The 16,915-nt window shown below is 43.5% G+C and overlaps 1 protein-coding gene and 1 long non-coding RNA gene across 2 annotated transcripts; one reads left to right on the top strand and one right to left on the bottom strand.

Moving 5' to 3' along the window:
- Nucleotides 4,037–6,242, bottom strand: LOC110400519. Its single transcript, XR_002439918.1, has 2 exons — nucleotides 4,511–6,242; nucleotides 4,037–4,308 (listed from the first exon to the last, which is right to left on the bottom strand). It is a non-coding gene; the product is annotated as an uncharacterized LOC110400519 (long non-coding RNA).
- AP3M1 (adaptor related protein complex 3 mu 1 subunit) lies at nucleotides 7,032–16,551 on the top strand. The gene is made up of 8 exons (XM_021400428.1): nucleotides 7,032–7,309; nucleotides 7,992–8,163; nucleotides 9,727–9,864; nucleotides 11,924–12,009; nucleotides 12,341–12,474; nucleotides 13,169–13,376; nucleotides 14,250–14,394; nucleotides 15,503–16,551. Exons 1-8 carry the CDS (start codon nucleotides 7,037–7,039, stop codon nucleotides 15,601–15,603), a joined length of 1,257 nt encoding a protein of 418 aa, XP_021256103.1. The 5' UTR covers nucleotides 7,032–7,036; the 3' UTR covers nucleotides 15,604–16,551.

Here is a 16,915-nt window from a genome sequence, read left to right as displayed (position 1 = left end):
CCGGGGCGGCGGCTCTTTATCGGCCGGGAGAGCCGCCGTGCCCGCCCCGCACAGAGCCGCGCGGTGGCACGGGGCAGGTGAGGGCCTGCGCCCCGTTAGTCCGGGACAGAGGGAGCGGCCCGCGGGCAGCAGGGCTGTGTGCAGCGCGGGAGGAGGGCGGCGTGTGCGTGCACTTGTTTCTTTTTCTGTTCCTTCTTTTGGGAAGCCCCTACATCAGCAAGCACTCTACAGATTTCTCTGTACGTGTGTCCGACAATTGGGTGCAAGCTGCAGCTTCTTTTGTTTTGGTTCAGCGCTAATCTACTTTGAAGCAGCCATGCGCTTAGCATCTTGTGCTGAGTGATGTGTAGCCCTCAGATGTCGGTCTGAGCCCGTCATTAAATGTAGCTGTTGTATAAACAGCCAGACAAAAAAAAATCACACTTGAAAATTCATCTTCATAGAAGGCAGACTGCGGTATGGGAGAGGGAAAGCCATTTAGCAAGAAAAGCACAAGCAAATTAAATTACTCGTGCAAGAGGTAAAGTGATAGAAGCAGTCTGCTGCAAAAGAACTGAGTTATGTGAACTGACTGATCACCTGGGAGTGATGCAGCCAGCAGCTCCCGGCAGGTTTGAATTGTACATCACTTCTTATGTATTAAAACAAAAGAGAAATAAGCAAACACACAAATCTGCACCTGAATGGTATATCCCTGTAAATGCCTAGGATTTGAGCTGTCATACCTTGGGTGCCATCTAACTCAAAATAAAACCACTCGGGGAGAAAATGGAACAAGAAGGATCTTTCCTGCCCTTGTCACATAACTGAAAATTCCTCACAGATGGCAAATCAAACATTGACACCCTTCCACACCCTGCAGTGTTAATTTGCTGTCCTTGTCCAGAAATGATGTTTCCTATTGTGCAAAGCAGTTACAGTTACATACCAGTTCAGTCTCAGTTACTCTTTCAAACAAAGCTCTCCTTGCAAGCAATTCTGCATTGAATGATCTTAAATAGAGATCTTGTCATGGGAATTTCTGAAGGAGAAATTGGAGTTCTTGAGGCAGAAAGATCTGAACAGCGGTGACAAGCAGCAGCTGTACATCATACATGGAAAGTGAGAGGAAACCAAGTTAAATCTTTTTACAGTGTAGAGTTCCTTCCTCTTATTTACTTTTCAGCTGACTTAATTCTTGCAGAGCTAAAGAGCATGGCTCTGTTCCCTTCTCATGGAAGAAAGCAGTGACATACCTCCTTTCTGCAGTTTGTGTTCTGAGCTGGTTGTGGCAGTCCACGTGTTGGTGAGAGCCATCATTTGCAGTGGTACCTGCGGGCTCTGGTCTGTGTCCCAGCAGTGCACGGTGCTGTGCGTGTCCTTCACTGAACATCGGTTGTCTCTTAAAATAGAGCCCAGGAGAAGAGTGCTAGGAAGCTGTAGCACCATCACTCCTGCCAGAGCTACAGGGAGCTGGCGAAACAAGGCAGAAAGCATTCTAAGATCTGTCAGTCTCAGCTGAAGCTCCTGTTGGCCTTACCATGTCAGTTTGGTCTTTTCCATCTCTTTATTCAGTGCTGCTTTCAGAGAGTGAAGTTCTTAAATGGCCCATTAGTTGTCATAAATCCTCTGATTTGCTTGCAAATTGTATTGGAAATGCTCCACTTTTGTGTGAAAATGTAGTTTTAGCAATTCATTTCTATTTATTATTTTTTTCTGAGCAATTCTATTGGATTTTTGGCTTTTATAGTGAAACTTTCTGTTCTTGCAGATCCCAAAGGGAACTGCAGTTATGCAGTATTGAATATTGTGTGATTATTCAGCGTCTAAAATTGTTTTGTTGGCAAGAGATTGAGCTATCTTGCCAGCACTTAGAAGGTTGATACTAAATTGAACAGAGGCACCATGCAAATGCTTGATAGGAAAGCCAATCAGTCCGCAGATGAAATGCTACACAAATTATTTTGTAGGCTGTGATTTTATCTGTAGAACCACAAAGGAAGTTGAAAGCCTGTAATGGGTACCGAACGCTGGTTTAGGACAACTCCAGAGCGTTCTCAGACGACCACTTCCTTTCACAAACCGTTCCAGAAAGTTACTAACAACGTTTTAAATGAGAGGGAACATAAATACATGTACACTGAAAAACTGGGAAACAAAGCATTTAGTCTTTAATAGGGATGATCTTGCTTATAGAATATACATCTGAGTGGTTGTTTCACAGACACCGGCACTTGATGCTGTTAATTGCAGTTGGTTTGGTGCTGGGAGCTTTGCCTGATCACAAATAGACTAGGTAGTTCCTAAGAAGGGCTGTGAATATATTTTTACCCTAACGTAGGGATGCTTTAAGCTGTGGGCATCTTATAAATGAAGAAGATCAATGACAACTGCAGCAGCAGCAAGATACATTAGCGATGATAGGAGCCTTACAAAAAAACCTGAAATGAGGCGTTTTGGTGAGATCCGAGACTCGCAACTGCTAACATTGTATCAGGTTTGTCCCGGCAAGCTGTGTGTTCAGATCCATCACCCTGTCTTGAAAATGTCACTGAAGCTTCTCTTCATTAGATTGCTATTTTAAGAGCCAGTGAGTCTGTGGAGGTTGTCCACACATCCTGAATGTATTGGAAAAAGCCAGCGAAACTACCCGCAGGGTGGTTGTGACAAAAATATGAACTTCAAAATAGAAATAGAGCTACCTGTCTGAGCTTATTTGTTTCTCCAAATTACTCTGAGCATTTGATTTCTTTGTGTGCTTTTAATGGCGTGTCACTAGTAGTCTATTTCCACCGACTGATGGTGGGGGCTCAGCCAGCCCACTGCCACCGACCCTGCGGCCTTCAGAGCAGCCCAGCCAGGTGCAGGAGCGTGAGTCTCAGTGCTCTGGTCACATCCCACATGGAGCCCTGTGCAGTAACGCTTTGAAGGGCTTTGCAGAGGTCAGTGATAAATTCCTCACTCCTGGTTTTCTGAGCTTTGACTGTAACTCAGCTGAGTGTTAGGGAAAAGCAGCTGGCAGCAGTATTTCTGTAGTAATTACATTTTAGGGTATTTAATTGTAGCTAAGGACAAGCACGTGCAATCAGCGTGGTTCCATGATCACGGCCTTTCCGTCTCACCAGTGAGCTCTGCTTTTGTCTTGCGAGCCCAGATGTTTCTCAGCCAAGAGATGGAGGAAAAAAAAGTGAAATAGCAAAATCCAGATTTAATCAAAAGACACAGGGATGGAAATAGCATATTTGAAGATGCCTAAGTTTAAATATTTATAGCTCTTCTTTGAGGACTTCAGTTTCTGGGGGAGTGGAAACGACTACCTAGAGCTACATGGAATTTCGTATGTCAGAGCTCCTAACAAGGATGGGAAGTTGACCAGAGCGAACCACTGGGCTGCTTGTTGCTGCAGCGCCTGTACAATCCCCTGCAGTCAAGCAGTGTCTAAGACAGTGAGCCTATTAAAATGATCTCGAGTAGCTCGCTTAGGGCTAAAGATGCAAATAATAGTCCACAAAATCCTTCAGGCCGCTTGTTAGGTCGGCCTAAAAGCAGAGAGATGAGAGATCTGTCCTTTTGAAATGTTCCTAGGAGCACACCTTTAGTATTTTACATAGAGTGTTTGTATGCTGCCTTCTCAAACTGGTGTTTGCATACACTCTCCTGGTTCTCAGATGGTGGCGGTGTGCTTTTGCTGCTGTCTTTTAAACTGGTGGATTTTGATTCAAGATCTTTACTCTCGGAATGTCCCAGCTCTTCACGTGCTCTGCTGTTGGGCTGCTGGTACTTACCTGACCTGCTGGCACGCAGAATCTTACTGGTACCAGGGGGATTTCTTATGGTTTGCATTTTTCACCTTTTTTCTTTGCAAATCTAAAATTCTGATGAAATAGAAAGAAAAAATGAAGTAATGAGAAAACCTCATGCCTGTGTATCTTAAATGTAGTCTGGTACACAAACAAAGATTCCCTGGGAAATCTTCGGTACTGGGAGCACTGTAAGTAATTTCTGATAAATATTAGCTCACGTAAGATACTTCTGTAGTAACACCAGTTCTAAGACATCGAGTATCAGCTCCATCTTTATCTGGCTGGTGCCAGCAGTTTGACAGCACATGGGATACATGAAATGTCTCTGGTTCCACACTGCTGTAAGAGTTCTGCTGTGCTCAGCACTGGCAAAGGGAAGTGTCTGAACAGAGCTGCCCACTGCAGATGGGACGGCGTCGTGCCATGGCTGCTGGGGCGTACAGGCTGGAGACATTAGCTGTAAGGAGAGAGCTGCAGTTTTCCAGAGCACTTTGAATTATGTTTCTTATTAGCGCACTGCTAAAACCTGCAAAAGAGGGAAGAAGTACGTGAGGGAGGGGTATGAAGGGAGCTTCTGCTAGAAGCAAAATTATGTGTCATGTAACACTATAAAGTGATGGAAAGTACAGACATAACAGCAGGGTGACAAAGTCTTTCGTTGCAACAAATAAGGACAAGCCCAAATGCAGCAGCCATGGAGGCAGAAATAAAAGGAAAGAACTGCTTACTTTTGGAAGGCCTCCAGTAGGCAAAGATCTCCAGTGAGATACCTTTGTCTTCACTGCCAACCCTGAAATGAGGTCTGGGAAGGGGTGGGTCCTGGCTCCACCCCTTCTAGTCACCCAGACGCATCGCATGCACCTGAGCTCCCATGGGCTGGCCCTGCCTTCCCACCAGGTGCTCAGTCACTGGTTCAGGCCGTGACTTAGCATTTCTGCTACACATGTGAAATCCTGCAGAAATGGCTGAAGATGGGGAATGCAGCTAGGTGGGACTTGACTGCTCGGTTTGTTATTCTCGTTCACCCCAAGGCCATGCAGACTTAGGAACACAGTTGGCACATGAGCATGAGTAGATAGGGGCAAGGGTCCACCACTGCCATCCCTTCTGGCTGTGAAGCCCCTCTCTCATCTGTGTATCATGTCATGGTCTAGTGTTGTGGGTGGAATGCATTGCAAAACTTGCGGCCGTGCTTACAGAGGCTGGCTGCAGACCAGCATGGAGCAACGTGGCTGTATGTAGGTAGCCAGTATGTTGGCATGCTGCACAGCTGTGCTAGCTCAAACAACAGAATCACAAATGAGCAGCTTATGATCAGTAGAATCAGTATGAACCTGTACAGCAAGACCACTGCTGGGGCTTAGAACGGCTGTGTAATGCAGCTCTGATGTACTCTGTCAGCGTCAGGTGCAGCTGCTGGGTCCTGCATGTGCTGAAACTGCTCTGCACTGTTTTATGTGCAGTGCCTAGGAGTTGGGGCCCGGAGTTGTTAACAGCAGTGCTATTGTATCCACGTTAAAATGTACAGAGAACTATTCTAAGCTTTACAGCTGATCATATGTCTGGGCCGCCTTGGTGTGGAACAATACTGACATTCAGTGGTTGATTATACTCAGTGCTGCTGTATGGCCATCCAGGAGATTTTGGAGGGTTTTAATGTTCAGCACTGGCTAAATTCAGAACATGTTTAGTTAAACTGGATTAAAGCAATTGTGCTGAGGTTCCTTAATAAGAATGCTGTTCTTGTACTATTAAAGCTGTCTGATTTTTTGTAACTAACTCACTTAGAGATTGGTTTGGTTCAGGACAGGTATTGTAGTAGCATGCAATAGTGTCACTTCATAGCTTTGTTTTCTTTCTCACTCTTAAGCAAATTGGCCATCAACAATTCCAAAATAACTTCCCTTTATACGCCACATTGGCTTCATTGGCTTTTTCAGTCCACATACTGGCCATTGGTCTTCCCATGGCTACCCACTGAGGACAGCGTGCTTTGGTCAGGAGTTGGCAGAGACATGGCAAGGTCCCAGTGTGCACAGTGACATGCTGTCATTGCAGAGCCACAAACGCTCTGATATCAGTACTTGGAAGGCAGCAGGGATGAGTTGCCAGTGGCAGTTTCTTCAGCTACAGAGTGAGTTCATGCCTGATGTAAGTACCCAGTTAACTTCAGCTTGAGGACGCTGGGCTTGGGTTAAACTGTGTTTGTTTTCTAAGCCCGCTTTTAAACTCAGTCTTGCTTTTGTCAGAGTACGGCTGTGCTGCAGGTCAGCTGAAGCACTGCAGCAGCCTCTTGGAAAGGCTGAGGAGCTAAGCTGAAGCCTGATAGCATTTGTCTCTTCTGCAGATGTGGAGAAAACAGTTGATTCACTTGATTTGAATCAACGACTTAATTCATCGACTATCTCACTGAATTTTGAGAAATGCACTGGGAATTACTTTTTAGAAAAAGACAGATAAACTCCTTTTCCCATGAACAAAGTGAAGGATCAGTGGCTGGGGTATGTTATTTGTAAATCTGGAAAGATCCAAGAAAAAAGTTACATTCAGTAGCTGCAGCTAATACTCCCCTTGTTTTATGAGTGAGTTAGCTTTCAAGTGTAAGACTATTTTAGAAGTTTTTCTTCCATGTGTATCGAGCACATCTGAGGCAATTCTATTAGGTGAAGCAAACATCTGGTTTTGTGTACTTTCAAAGAATTCCAGTCCTTTATCCAAGTGCAGCTTGGCATAGATCATCAGCAAAAGACTGAGCAGCGGGCAAATAAAAAACACTTTTCTTGTTCAATAGCTGAAAGCTGACAAGGTAATGAGATTTCTCCGTAAGATACCACAATGCTCAATTGCACATGTAAATGTTATGCAAAATCCTCTGCTACAAGAAAAAGTAGGAGACTTAATCATACAGTTATCCCGACACGTTGGCATGCTGGCTCAGGAGAGTCAGCGTTTCTTTAAGAGATACATTACAAATGCCAAACAGGGATGGAAGTAGAAAGCAAGGGTACTGGCTTCTTGCTTACATTGTGCTATCTGTTAGCAACTTAAGTCACCCTGAATTATTTTGTGGCAGAGCCTTCCCTTAAATAAAGAAAATGTAATTTAAAAAAAGCAGCAAAGCAGTATATTTTTCTTAAATTCACAGTGCATATTAGTAAACAGTAACCATAATAAGGAAGGGAATGCAGGAGAAGATATAATGTCAATCCTCCAATCCTTTTGTTTAACTTCTTTGAATGTGTTTCCAACAGAAAATGATCCACAGCCTGTTTCTTATAAACTGTTCTGGTGATATATTCTTGGAGAAGCACTGGAAGAGCGTTGTGAGCCAGTCTGTGTGTGATTATTTCTTTGAAGCTCAGGAGAAAGCAATCGATGTCGAGAATGTGCCTCCTGTCATCTCCACGCCACACCACTACCTCATCAGCATCTATCGGGATAAGATCTTCTTTGTGTCTGTCATACAGACAGAAGTGCCGCCGCTCTTTGTAATTGAATTTCTGCACCGAGTAGCAGATACTTTTCAGGTCTGTTGCCATTAAGTAACATTAAAATTGAAATGATTATGAAGAAATTTTTGTATAAACTTCTTTTGAAGAAAGGCAATAAATCATTCTGTCCGTGACGTTTCCCTTTGCAGTTTAATGCTGGTTTGTCAGAGTACAAAAGAAAAGGAGGGTTACTTTTTGTATTCATTTGACTTACAGATACCAGCACATGAGCACTAAAACCCAAATTCCAGCTTGTTTTTTTTTCTGTAAGCTTTGAGTACTTTTCAAGTTCCGTAGCTAAACTAGAATGATCATGCAGTCATGGAGAAGTCAGTAGGAGCGACAAGATGCGACTTGGGAGTCAGTTTGCAGCCTGATTGACAGATGCTGTAAATAAAGGAGCCTTTGTGAAGACTGAGCACTGCTGAAATACAGCTTCTATATTCTACAGTGGTGTTCTAACCCAAGATATGTTTAATGTTCACAAGTGGGAGAACCCTTGGGACAGGTATACATAGAAAACCAACTTACGTTAATTTCACTGTTAGCACTAGATGCTCGATGTGACCTTAACATGTGATGCAGTCAAAGAATAGAAGAAGCTTGTCAGTTTAAGCACTGAAGTTCCTTGAGGTACTAGAGAGTAAGCAAAAAGAAAATTGCAAAACATTTTAACGGGAATAAAAATCCTCCCCTGTTTAATCTCTGATTTGTTTAGGATTACTTTGGCGAATGTTCTGAGACTGCAATTAAGGACAATGTTGTTATTGTGTACGAACTTCTGGAAGAAATGTTGGACAACGGCTTTCCACTGGCAACAGAATCCAACATACTGAAGGAGCTGATTAAGCCTCCCACAATTCTGCGTTCCGTTGTCAATTCCATCACAGGTATGAAACTAAATAATTTTCAGAGGTAACTGCTTAAAAACAAAGCGTGAGCCTCATAGCTACCAAATATTATTGTATCGGTGTGAATCTGGAAGGTGAGGCCACGGTCATTTGAGGTTGGCTGAATAAAAGCAATTCCTTCCTTATCTGCTGTTTATGCATGGCCCCTTCAGTATCCCCATAGTGGCACTGCCTGATCCAACCCCAGCTGCTGGAGTCCCTCAGCAACAGCCATTCCCAGCTGGGACAGCACATGCTGGAGACAGGTGCTCTGGGAGTGGCAGAGAGCTAGCCCAAGCCTTGAATAACTGAGGGGCACTGGAGAAGGTTATGTATTATAAGAAATTCTTCTGCAGAGGCATTTAACGGATATCTAATAAATCTTTGGTGCCTGGGGACAGACAGCACGAAGGGAAGCAAATAGGCTGTCCTCAGCCTCCTCCTGCCACCATCAGCATCCCTTGAGCTCTGCTGGTTTCAGGCTGTTGTAAATGCAGACGTCTCACACTGACAGAGCCACGCGTCTGTCAGCTGAGCTGATGGAATCTGCTGGGCTGGCAGGCAGGTGCAGGGGAGGTGAGCCATGGAGCGTCACCCTGGGCCAGAGACACGTGAGATGGTTGCCGGTATGTTGTGCTAGAGACTGGCAGTAGGTGGGCTGCAAGGCCATGGAGGCAGTGCTTGGGGCAGCTGGTTTTGTGGTAGAGGCAGCACACGTGGTTTATTTTTTTTTTATACAGTCTCATCGGGTTTGTATTGTGTTGGCTTTTTTTTGTTTTGGACTTTTTAAATTGAAAAATGATGGTACTGCTTACGTTATAACCAGATAGCTCGGGAAGCCCTCTTCTCACACTGAGCAGTGGTATGAGATGGGAGCTAAGGGTAACAGCAAGGCAGGCAGGGGCAGTGGCCTCCCTGACAAGGAGGCAGGAAAGTGAGCCAACAAGGCAGGGTCAGATCAGAGCTGGAGATGGTAACGTGGCCCGCTGCAGTTCAGTGATGACTGGGCAAGTCAAGCCAGAAAGTTGAGTCCGGGCCAGGGTCTGATCGATGCGGTGCGTGGTCAGGCCTAGATGTGGTGGTCACGTCACCGCTGGCTAGCTCAGGTGGGCACCAAAAGCGAGAACCTTGGTGTAACAAATGAAAGGGGTGGGAGCCCTCCCTAAATCTTGTTGCAAGTCTTTCTTCATAATAGCTCTTACAATCAAATTGGTCCCAAAGGCATCCAGCTAGCTCTAGCAGGAAGATGGGGGAAATGTGCTGTAATGTCTTCAACTGCAGTGCTGAAATCCTCTGGGGGATCTAGGCCCACATCTCCTCCTACTCTAACATGCAGCTGACTCAAGCCTTGTATTTTGCTATGCAAAGTATAAGATCTGAAAGCTGTAATAAGTCTGGATACATCCTTAAAGTTCGTTCATATCACCTAACAAATGAAATTTCAGTGGTTCAGATTTAGTTTGCAGTTCCAGGGGTCAAATCCTGTTTTGTTTCTTGATTGCTGCCATTACAACATTCCTCTTGTAATTAATTACTGATGTTGAGTTCCTTTCCATTCTTAAGGCAGCAGTAATGTGGGTGACACCCTTCCCACTGGACAGCTGTCCAACATTCCTTGGCGCAGAGCAGGGGTAAAATACACAAACAATGAAGCCTACTTTGATGTCATTGAGGAAATTGATGCGATTATAGACAAATCAGGTAAGATTTGCTGCAGACTCTTTTTTTGTTTTTTGTTTGTTGAATGTGTTTACAGTTAGACACCGATTTTAGAGAGAATACAGTGCAGCTGTTTTTTTGCATCTATGTTTTCTATGCATGGATCTTTGTCTAAAGTAGAGACATACAACCAATTTAAAATAATATGCCCAAATATGTTCCTTTAGTTCATCGTAAAATGGCAATATGCTCTAAGCTGCTTAAAGAACATACCGTACATCTACAGTAAAAATTCTATGATTAGGCATATTGATTCTTTCTTGAGATACAAATGGAAAAGACAAAAGTTTTAAACGTGATGGCAAAATTATCTCACATTGTTCTTACCAATAATCTATCTCATTGCTTGTGAGCCCTCAAGTGAACAAGAAGTCATCAGCTTTCCTCTGATAGCAAAACAAAACTTGTTGCAGAATTCCTGGACAGTATTGTTTTTCTTGTATGTAAACTGGATCCAGATATTAGGAAGCATAATAATACTTCTTTTTTTTAACGTATCTGGAAAATGTTTCCATATGCCACTTTGACAAACTTTCTGGTCCCAGTTGTACTGGATAGTCATAAATACCTGTTGTGCAGCTCTTACTCCTGCCATTTTGATACCAAAAGAAGGTGGCAGTCACAGTCAGAACACCCTGACGGCTGTGTCGCTCTCCTGGCTCAACAGAATCCTTAAGAGTAGCACGAGTGCCTTGCCTCAGGAGTTATAATCAAGACTCTGTTTTTATTTCTGTATATATTCCAAGCTCAATCAGTGTCCATGAGAGTCTTTAAATTTCCTGCTGAGGCTCCACTGCTGTAGTCGTAGCTGCTTTTTTCTGCTGTAATCCCTTAGGGACTTATAATGCAGAGTCTTTTTTCCTAACCTTCACCAGGACTAAGAATTAGGTAAGGTGGCTTCCCAAGAATAAGGACATTATCCTGTTTTATAAGGGTTTGGTTAACTGTTTCGTCTGAAACAGGATCCCTCCTTTTCAGGTATTAACTCCCCAGTTTCATGGAACCATAGAATTAGCAAGGTTGGAAAAGACCTACAAGATCATCCAGTCCAACCATCCACCTACCACCAATAACCCCACTAAACCATGTCTCTCAGTGCAACATCTAAACGTTTCTTGAACACCTCTAGGGTCGGTGACTCAACCACCTCCCTGGGCAGCCCGTTCCAGCGCCTGACCACTCTTTCAGAAAAGTAGTGTTTCCTAATGTCCAGCCTGAATCTCCTCTGGCGCAACTTGAGGTCATTCCCCCTCGTCCTGTCACTAGTTACAAGAGAGAAGAGGCCAACCCCCAGCTCACTACAACCTCCCTTCAGGTAGTTAGAGAGAGCGATAAGGTCACCTCTGAGCCTCCTCTTCTCCAGACTGAAGTTTCCCCTCCCTCTTGACTAGATCAACCATGATTTCTGCTCACCTTCTAAAAGAACCTTTGCTTGTAGGAGTAATTAGTCCAGAGCCCTGCTTGTGACTTTTTAAATGTCCTTATAGAGCATTTAAGGAAATTATTTTTTTTCCGGGTAAGATGCTCAGTAGTTTCGTTTTCGTGTTTTCTTTTGGCTCTAGATCTATTTAACATCACAACGGACGTGTACTGCCATTGTGAAGGAGGCTGCACTTGCACAAGCCAAGGATGATGACATCCTGTGCTTCATTGTGTTTTGATGTGCACCCGTGTCCTGCACCACTATACAACTTGTCAGTTTGCTAGAGACAGGGGTGGAAGAAAGGAAGATATAGAGCTTGCATATTCTGAAATTCTTATTTGCGCGTTGCTCACAGCCAGCGCAAGCACATGCAGTACAAGTTGTGCCTACCAGCTTGCACAGGTGTAATTAGCTGATCAGGGACACGCTGTTTGCTCTGGTTTATGTATTTTAGCAAGCTGCCCAGACCACGGGTAACTGGAGTGACCTTTCCTGTCTGTGCTGGCATGTTCCTGAGTGTTGTGCAAATGCCACCTGTGCCCTCTAGCTGCACTTGACATTTGTTAGGCCCTTGGTAGTATGTTAAGTGAGGTGTCTTTCTTTTTTTCTCTCCCACAGGTTCCACAGTCTTTGCAGAAATCCAAGGCGTTATTGATTCGTGTATTAAGCTCTCAGGAATGCCAGATCTTTCTCTTTCTTTCATGGTAAATTCAGTACTGTAGTTGGCAATTTTAATTGCTCAGGATGTATTTTTTTAATGAACAGAATTAGACATTGTAAGAGCATGACAACTACTTCATCTTACTTTCACAGGAAAAAAAATATACTGAGTTTTGCATTCTATTTTAGAAGTTGCTGTGTTGTTCAGTAGTTCAGTGTCGTGCCTTTGTGCATGAAAACACACTCAGGGGAACTGCTGCGGTAATGGCTAGGAACGATAGAGTCTAGGGAACAGGAATTGTGCAGTGTTCAGAAGCTAGTTCAAACCACTGATATTTTATGACGTTCTGCTCATCACTTTGCCACTACTTACAGAACCCAAGGCTGCTGGATGATGTCAGCTTCCATCCATGTATTCGATTCAAACGCTGGGAGTCTGAAAGAGTCCTTTCGTTTATTCCTCCGGATGGGAATTTCAGACTGATCTCCTACCGTGTCAGTTCACAGAAGTACGTTTTGGTGTAGATGTGCTCGTTCTGTAGGTGCACTGTCTAATGCTTTCCATCTGAGTAGCTACAGATTTCTCCTTGTTAAGAGGGGAATTCACAGTGTTGCCAGAAAGCACGTTCCCAGGTTTTTACTAATCTGGAGGTCTGTGCTCACTGCAAGAAGGCAGCAGTGTTTCAGCCAGCTGCTGAGCCCAGCACTCACTTTTTAGTGGGATAAACCACACGTGGTACTAATTCAGGGCTAGTCCTTCCTGGTAATCAGCATTGCTGCTAGATGCTTGGTGGGTAAGGTTCTTATAGATAGAGGTTTCTGCTATTCATTAAAATATTTTTTTTGCGCAGAAAAGTCTGAATTGCAAGTACCTGCAAACTAAGTCTGATTTGACTGGCACCTGTTGTGAGAATTGGCTTAGTGAGATTACTTAAAAAATACTAATAATTTTTTTTTTTAAAAAAAAGGAAGGATAGAGATTAGGACAAGTAACGTAAAAGAAACTCTTCTCTTCGTTCTCCACCAATAAAAATCATTTCAGCAATGATGCTGAAGAGCTGGAAATCATTTTTCACTTTTGAAAGAAACTGGTTCTAAGCTGAATACCTGGCAGATACATAGGAAGTATTTATGAGAAAGGTCTTTGTTTCCCCCAGCAGAGAAGCAAACGGGATGTATTCAACTACTGTCTTCTCTTTTCAGCTTGGTGGCAATTCCTGTGTACGTGAAGCATTTGATCAGCTTTAAGGAGAACAGTTCTTCGGGAAGATTTGATGTTACCATTGGACCAAAACAGAACATGGGGAAAACAGTAGAAGGAGTTGTCATGACAGTTCACATGCCAAAAGCAGTTCTTAATATGAATCTCACCGCTACGCAAGGCAGCTATACGTTTGATCCAGTTACTAAGGTAAGTCTTAAGGTTTTACTTACGTATTTATTTAAGAAAACACAAGAGCAAGTCCTACATAATGCATAGTGCTGGAACACTGTTCCACACATGGCAAAAAACTTTCCCTCCGGCATATGTAATAATTCAGATCTTCTCTTAAAAATTTGCTTTTTCAGTCTTAGAGACGTACCAGTTGTGATTTCTGATTCTATTGGTCTCCTTTGCTTCCCTTCCCCACTTCCCTTCTTCTCTTTTTCCCTGCACTTTCAGTTTTCCTAATCTTTCTCTTTATTGCTTGCAACAGTATATTGCTGGTGGTTTCAGCTCTAGTATATTCTCCAGTCTATGCCCTTTAAAACATACTTAGCTGGAGAAAACGCAGTAGACTTGAAAACAAGGAGTCAGAAAAACAGGTGGCAAGAGATCAGAAAAAATTTTTCCAAAAGATCTGCCTTTTTAAGACAACAAGAAGAAAAACAAAGGATCTGAAACACCATCTTGTGAGTCTCGCCTCTCAGATGGGGTAAGACCTAAGTTTCTTAAAGCTCCTGAGGCTTTTTAGGCCCTAGAGGCTGTTCCTGAGACGCAGAGTGAGCCAAGGCCTTCTGCTGGCTCCAGCAGCCTGCTCGGAGCTTTCTGCTGCCCTTGAAAAATCTCAGTTGGCATTTGGTTTGAATTGTAAGTGAAAGTTCTCAAAGAAACACTTTGCTTTAGAAAGAACAAATCCTGATGTTTTTAAAACAAAAACGGCGGCGTGCCATCTCCCAGCCACTGGGATAATTCTACCAGACTACTTCTGTACCCAGCCTGCAAGATAAAAGCTTCACCTGGACTTGGCTTCACAGGTGGCATCCACAAGGTCTGCTGCCACTGTTCTCTCTTTCCTGACAGGTGTTAACATGGGATGTTGGCAAAATTACCCCTCAAAAGCTGCCAAATCTGAAGGGTATAGTGAACCTGCAGTCTGGAGCCCCTAAGCCTGAAGAGAATCCAAGTTTAAATATCCAGTTTAAGATACAACAGCTTGCAATTTCAGGTGAGTAAATATGTGTTACAGGAAACCGATACTGATGGATAATTAGCAGCAGGATATGGAGTAGGAAACTGTCAGTTGTTTAGCTGGAGGTGATAATTAGCCTTGCTTCCAGATTCTCTTGCAGGGAATAGTGATTTGTTGGTTTTGCTCAAGGACTCAGAAACGCACAGGGGAATAGATTTTTCTTTGTTGACTTGTGTTAAATAGAAGCAGATTTCTCCTTTCAGTGAAGAGACAATGATCTAGCACGCTGCTCTTGACTTCCACCACTCTAGCGGTCAAAAAACTCTTACTGATTTTAAATACATAAGGCCTCCTTTTACTTTCTGGAGCTGGTTAGTTTTTTGTCTCCTTTTGTGAGTAAGATCAAAATGAAATCTATATGGTACAGGCAAAAGTACATTTAAATCAACCACTGCCTCATTCTGCCAACACTTAAGTCGCACAAGCTGCCCAGCTGTAGAATGCTTCCGTGAGCAAGCATCGCAGGATTAGGACCTCACAGAGCAGCTGGATGGAAGGATGAGAAGCCAGCAGGTGAGAATGGGTGGCAGCACCTGTATATCCAGGTACGTTACCAGGCTGTGGTTCTTTCGCCTCCTAGCCCACTCTGAGTTAATAAGGATTAGTCCTTGTGTGAGAACAGTATCCTAAGCTCTGCTCTTAAGTTCTCAATCCACTAGCTTAGATGTAGCAAAGCAGTGGCCGGACGCCAAAGGCAGGAGGTGTGTGGGAGAGCAGGAGCCAAGCTGAAACTGTTAGTTGTTAGGTAATGAATAGCTACTGCTGTTCCCTAATTATTCAGAGAGATTACTTAATTTATAATTTAGAGTGAAAACAATTCTAAAATTTGTCCTTTGCTTCACTGACATTATTAGGAACAAGAGTTCAGTGTACACACGCATTGGAAGGTGCACTTGTGTTCAGTAGCTTCTAAGGAGGTATTGGCTGAGGGAGTACAAAAGACAGTTGTTACCCTGTCAGGGAAGCCGTGCCTAGGCGGCGAGAGTGGTACCTGAGGCAAAGAGAAAGGACTGTTTAACAGACTGACAACATTTGGAGTATTTTGCTTTTAAGATTATACTCTTTTGTTTTTGTCTTTTATCAGGACTGAAAGTAAATCGCCTGGACATGTATGGAGAAAAATACAAGCCTTTTAAAGGCGTCAAGTACATTACAAAAGCAGGAAAATTTCAAGTCAGGACATGAGAAGACGGTCAACTTCTAAGAGGAAATTCCCCTTAAAAAAAAAATTAAAAATGACTGCTTAGTGACATGTTGCTATTAATTAGGTGCCAATTAATTAATAGATACTGATTACTTTGGGATCAAATCAATTGTGCACAGCAGCTCTTAAAATGAAAGCGTAGCTTAGTTTTTCCTATTACGGCTTTAAAATGAGGTACCTTTTTTCTAATACACCTTCACTTTTTTTTAACTGACTTGTCGTGCTGGTGAATTGTTTGGTTCAGGTGATCCGCAAAACGTCTCACACACTACACTGCCAAATACCAAAGCCCAGAGGCCAAGCACATTATGAAGGCCGGACAGGCCCTTGGGGAAGTGGTGCGAGGGCACATTCTGCTGCTGTGGCTGCCTGCAGAGAGAGCTGGGCTTTTCTCACAGCCAGCTGCCAGTTGGCATTCCACAACACATCACGCAGTCCCTTCAGAAACAGCAGCAATGCGAGGGGCAGGGGTCCCAAAGGGGCCTGGGACAGAGCAAATGTCACTCCTAAGAAAGAGCTTCTAACGAAGACAACGTGTTTTCCTTGCTGTTTACAATAAATCGCCTTTCTTAAGAAGCGTTTGCCTTAATCAGCTTTCATTTGTGCCATCTGCAGATGAGCTGATAAAAATAACATTCTGCATTAAATCGGGGAGGTGATTGTTGCTTCAGTAATCCACTTTCTTTCCATTTTATCTCACCATTTCCATTTTTTTTTTTAAGAATACAGTTGCAGAGAGTAAGACCTATTTTTTATGTGAAGCCTTTGCTTTGGTTTTGATGTTCCACTTGTTTTGAGTGGATGCCACCAGATTTGTGCCGTGTGTATATTTGGAGTGTAGCTTTTTAGATAGCACAATAGAAGTGTCAAGTATATTTAATGGTTGTGTGCTTTAATGTTATGAAATAAAGGGAACTCTGCTGCAAATACGTTTTCTCTTGTGATCACTGCTGTAAGCTGTTCATAATGCACGTAGGTACGACTGCTGCCGTGCGGTTACGTGGTAACCGGCTGCCAGGTCTTCACAGAATGCGATCACTGTGAAGGTATTGGGAGTTCAGACAGCATCCATGACCGTGGCAGGTGGGCGGGGTTTTTTTGTTTAAATGGAGAACCGCAGAAATTCTGCGATCAGTCCTACTGTTGCAGTCAGAGCTGAGATGATGCAAAGCTGACAATCTGTGGCCCACGGTTCAAACCATCCATGTGGATGGTTATTAGAAACTCTGGCGATAGCACTAGGATAAACTAGATCACATAAATTTGTTTTGGACTTCTGAAAGTTAGGGTAGA

This window comes from Numida meleagris, chromosome 5 (assembly GCF_002078875.1).
Source record: "Numida meleagris isolate 19003 breed g44 Domestic line chromosome 5, NumMel1.0, whole genome shotgun sequence".
Classification (NCBI taxonomy): Eukaryota; Metazoa; Chordata; class Aves; order Galliformes; family Numididae; genus Numida; species Numida meleagris.
Note: the sequence above shows the minus strand (reverse complement) of the source record. Positions and strands in the feature narration are given on the sequence as shown.

Coding starts and splice junctions, on each gene's coding strand:
- AP3M1 (XM_021400428.1), top strand. CDS start 7,037: ATGATCCACAGCCTGTTTCTTATAAACTGTTCTGGTGATATATTCTTG. Junction 9,865..11,923: donor TGCGATTATAGACAAATCAG/GTAAGATTTGCT, acceptor TCTCTCCCACAG/GTTCCACAGTCTTTGCAGAA. Junction 14,395..15,502: donor ACAACAGCTTGCAATTTCAG/GTGAGTAAATAT, acceptor GTCTTTTATCAG/GACTGAAAGTAAATCGCCTG.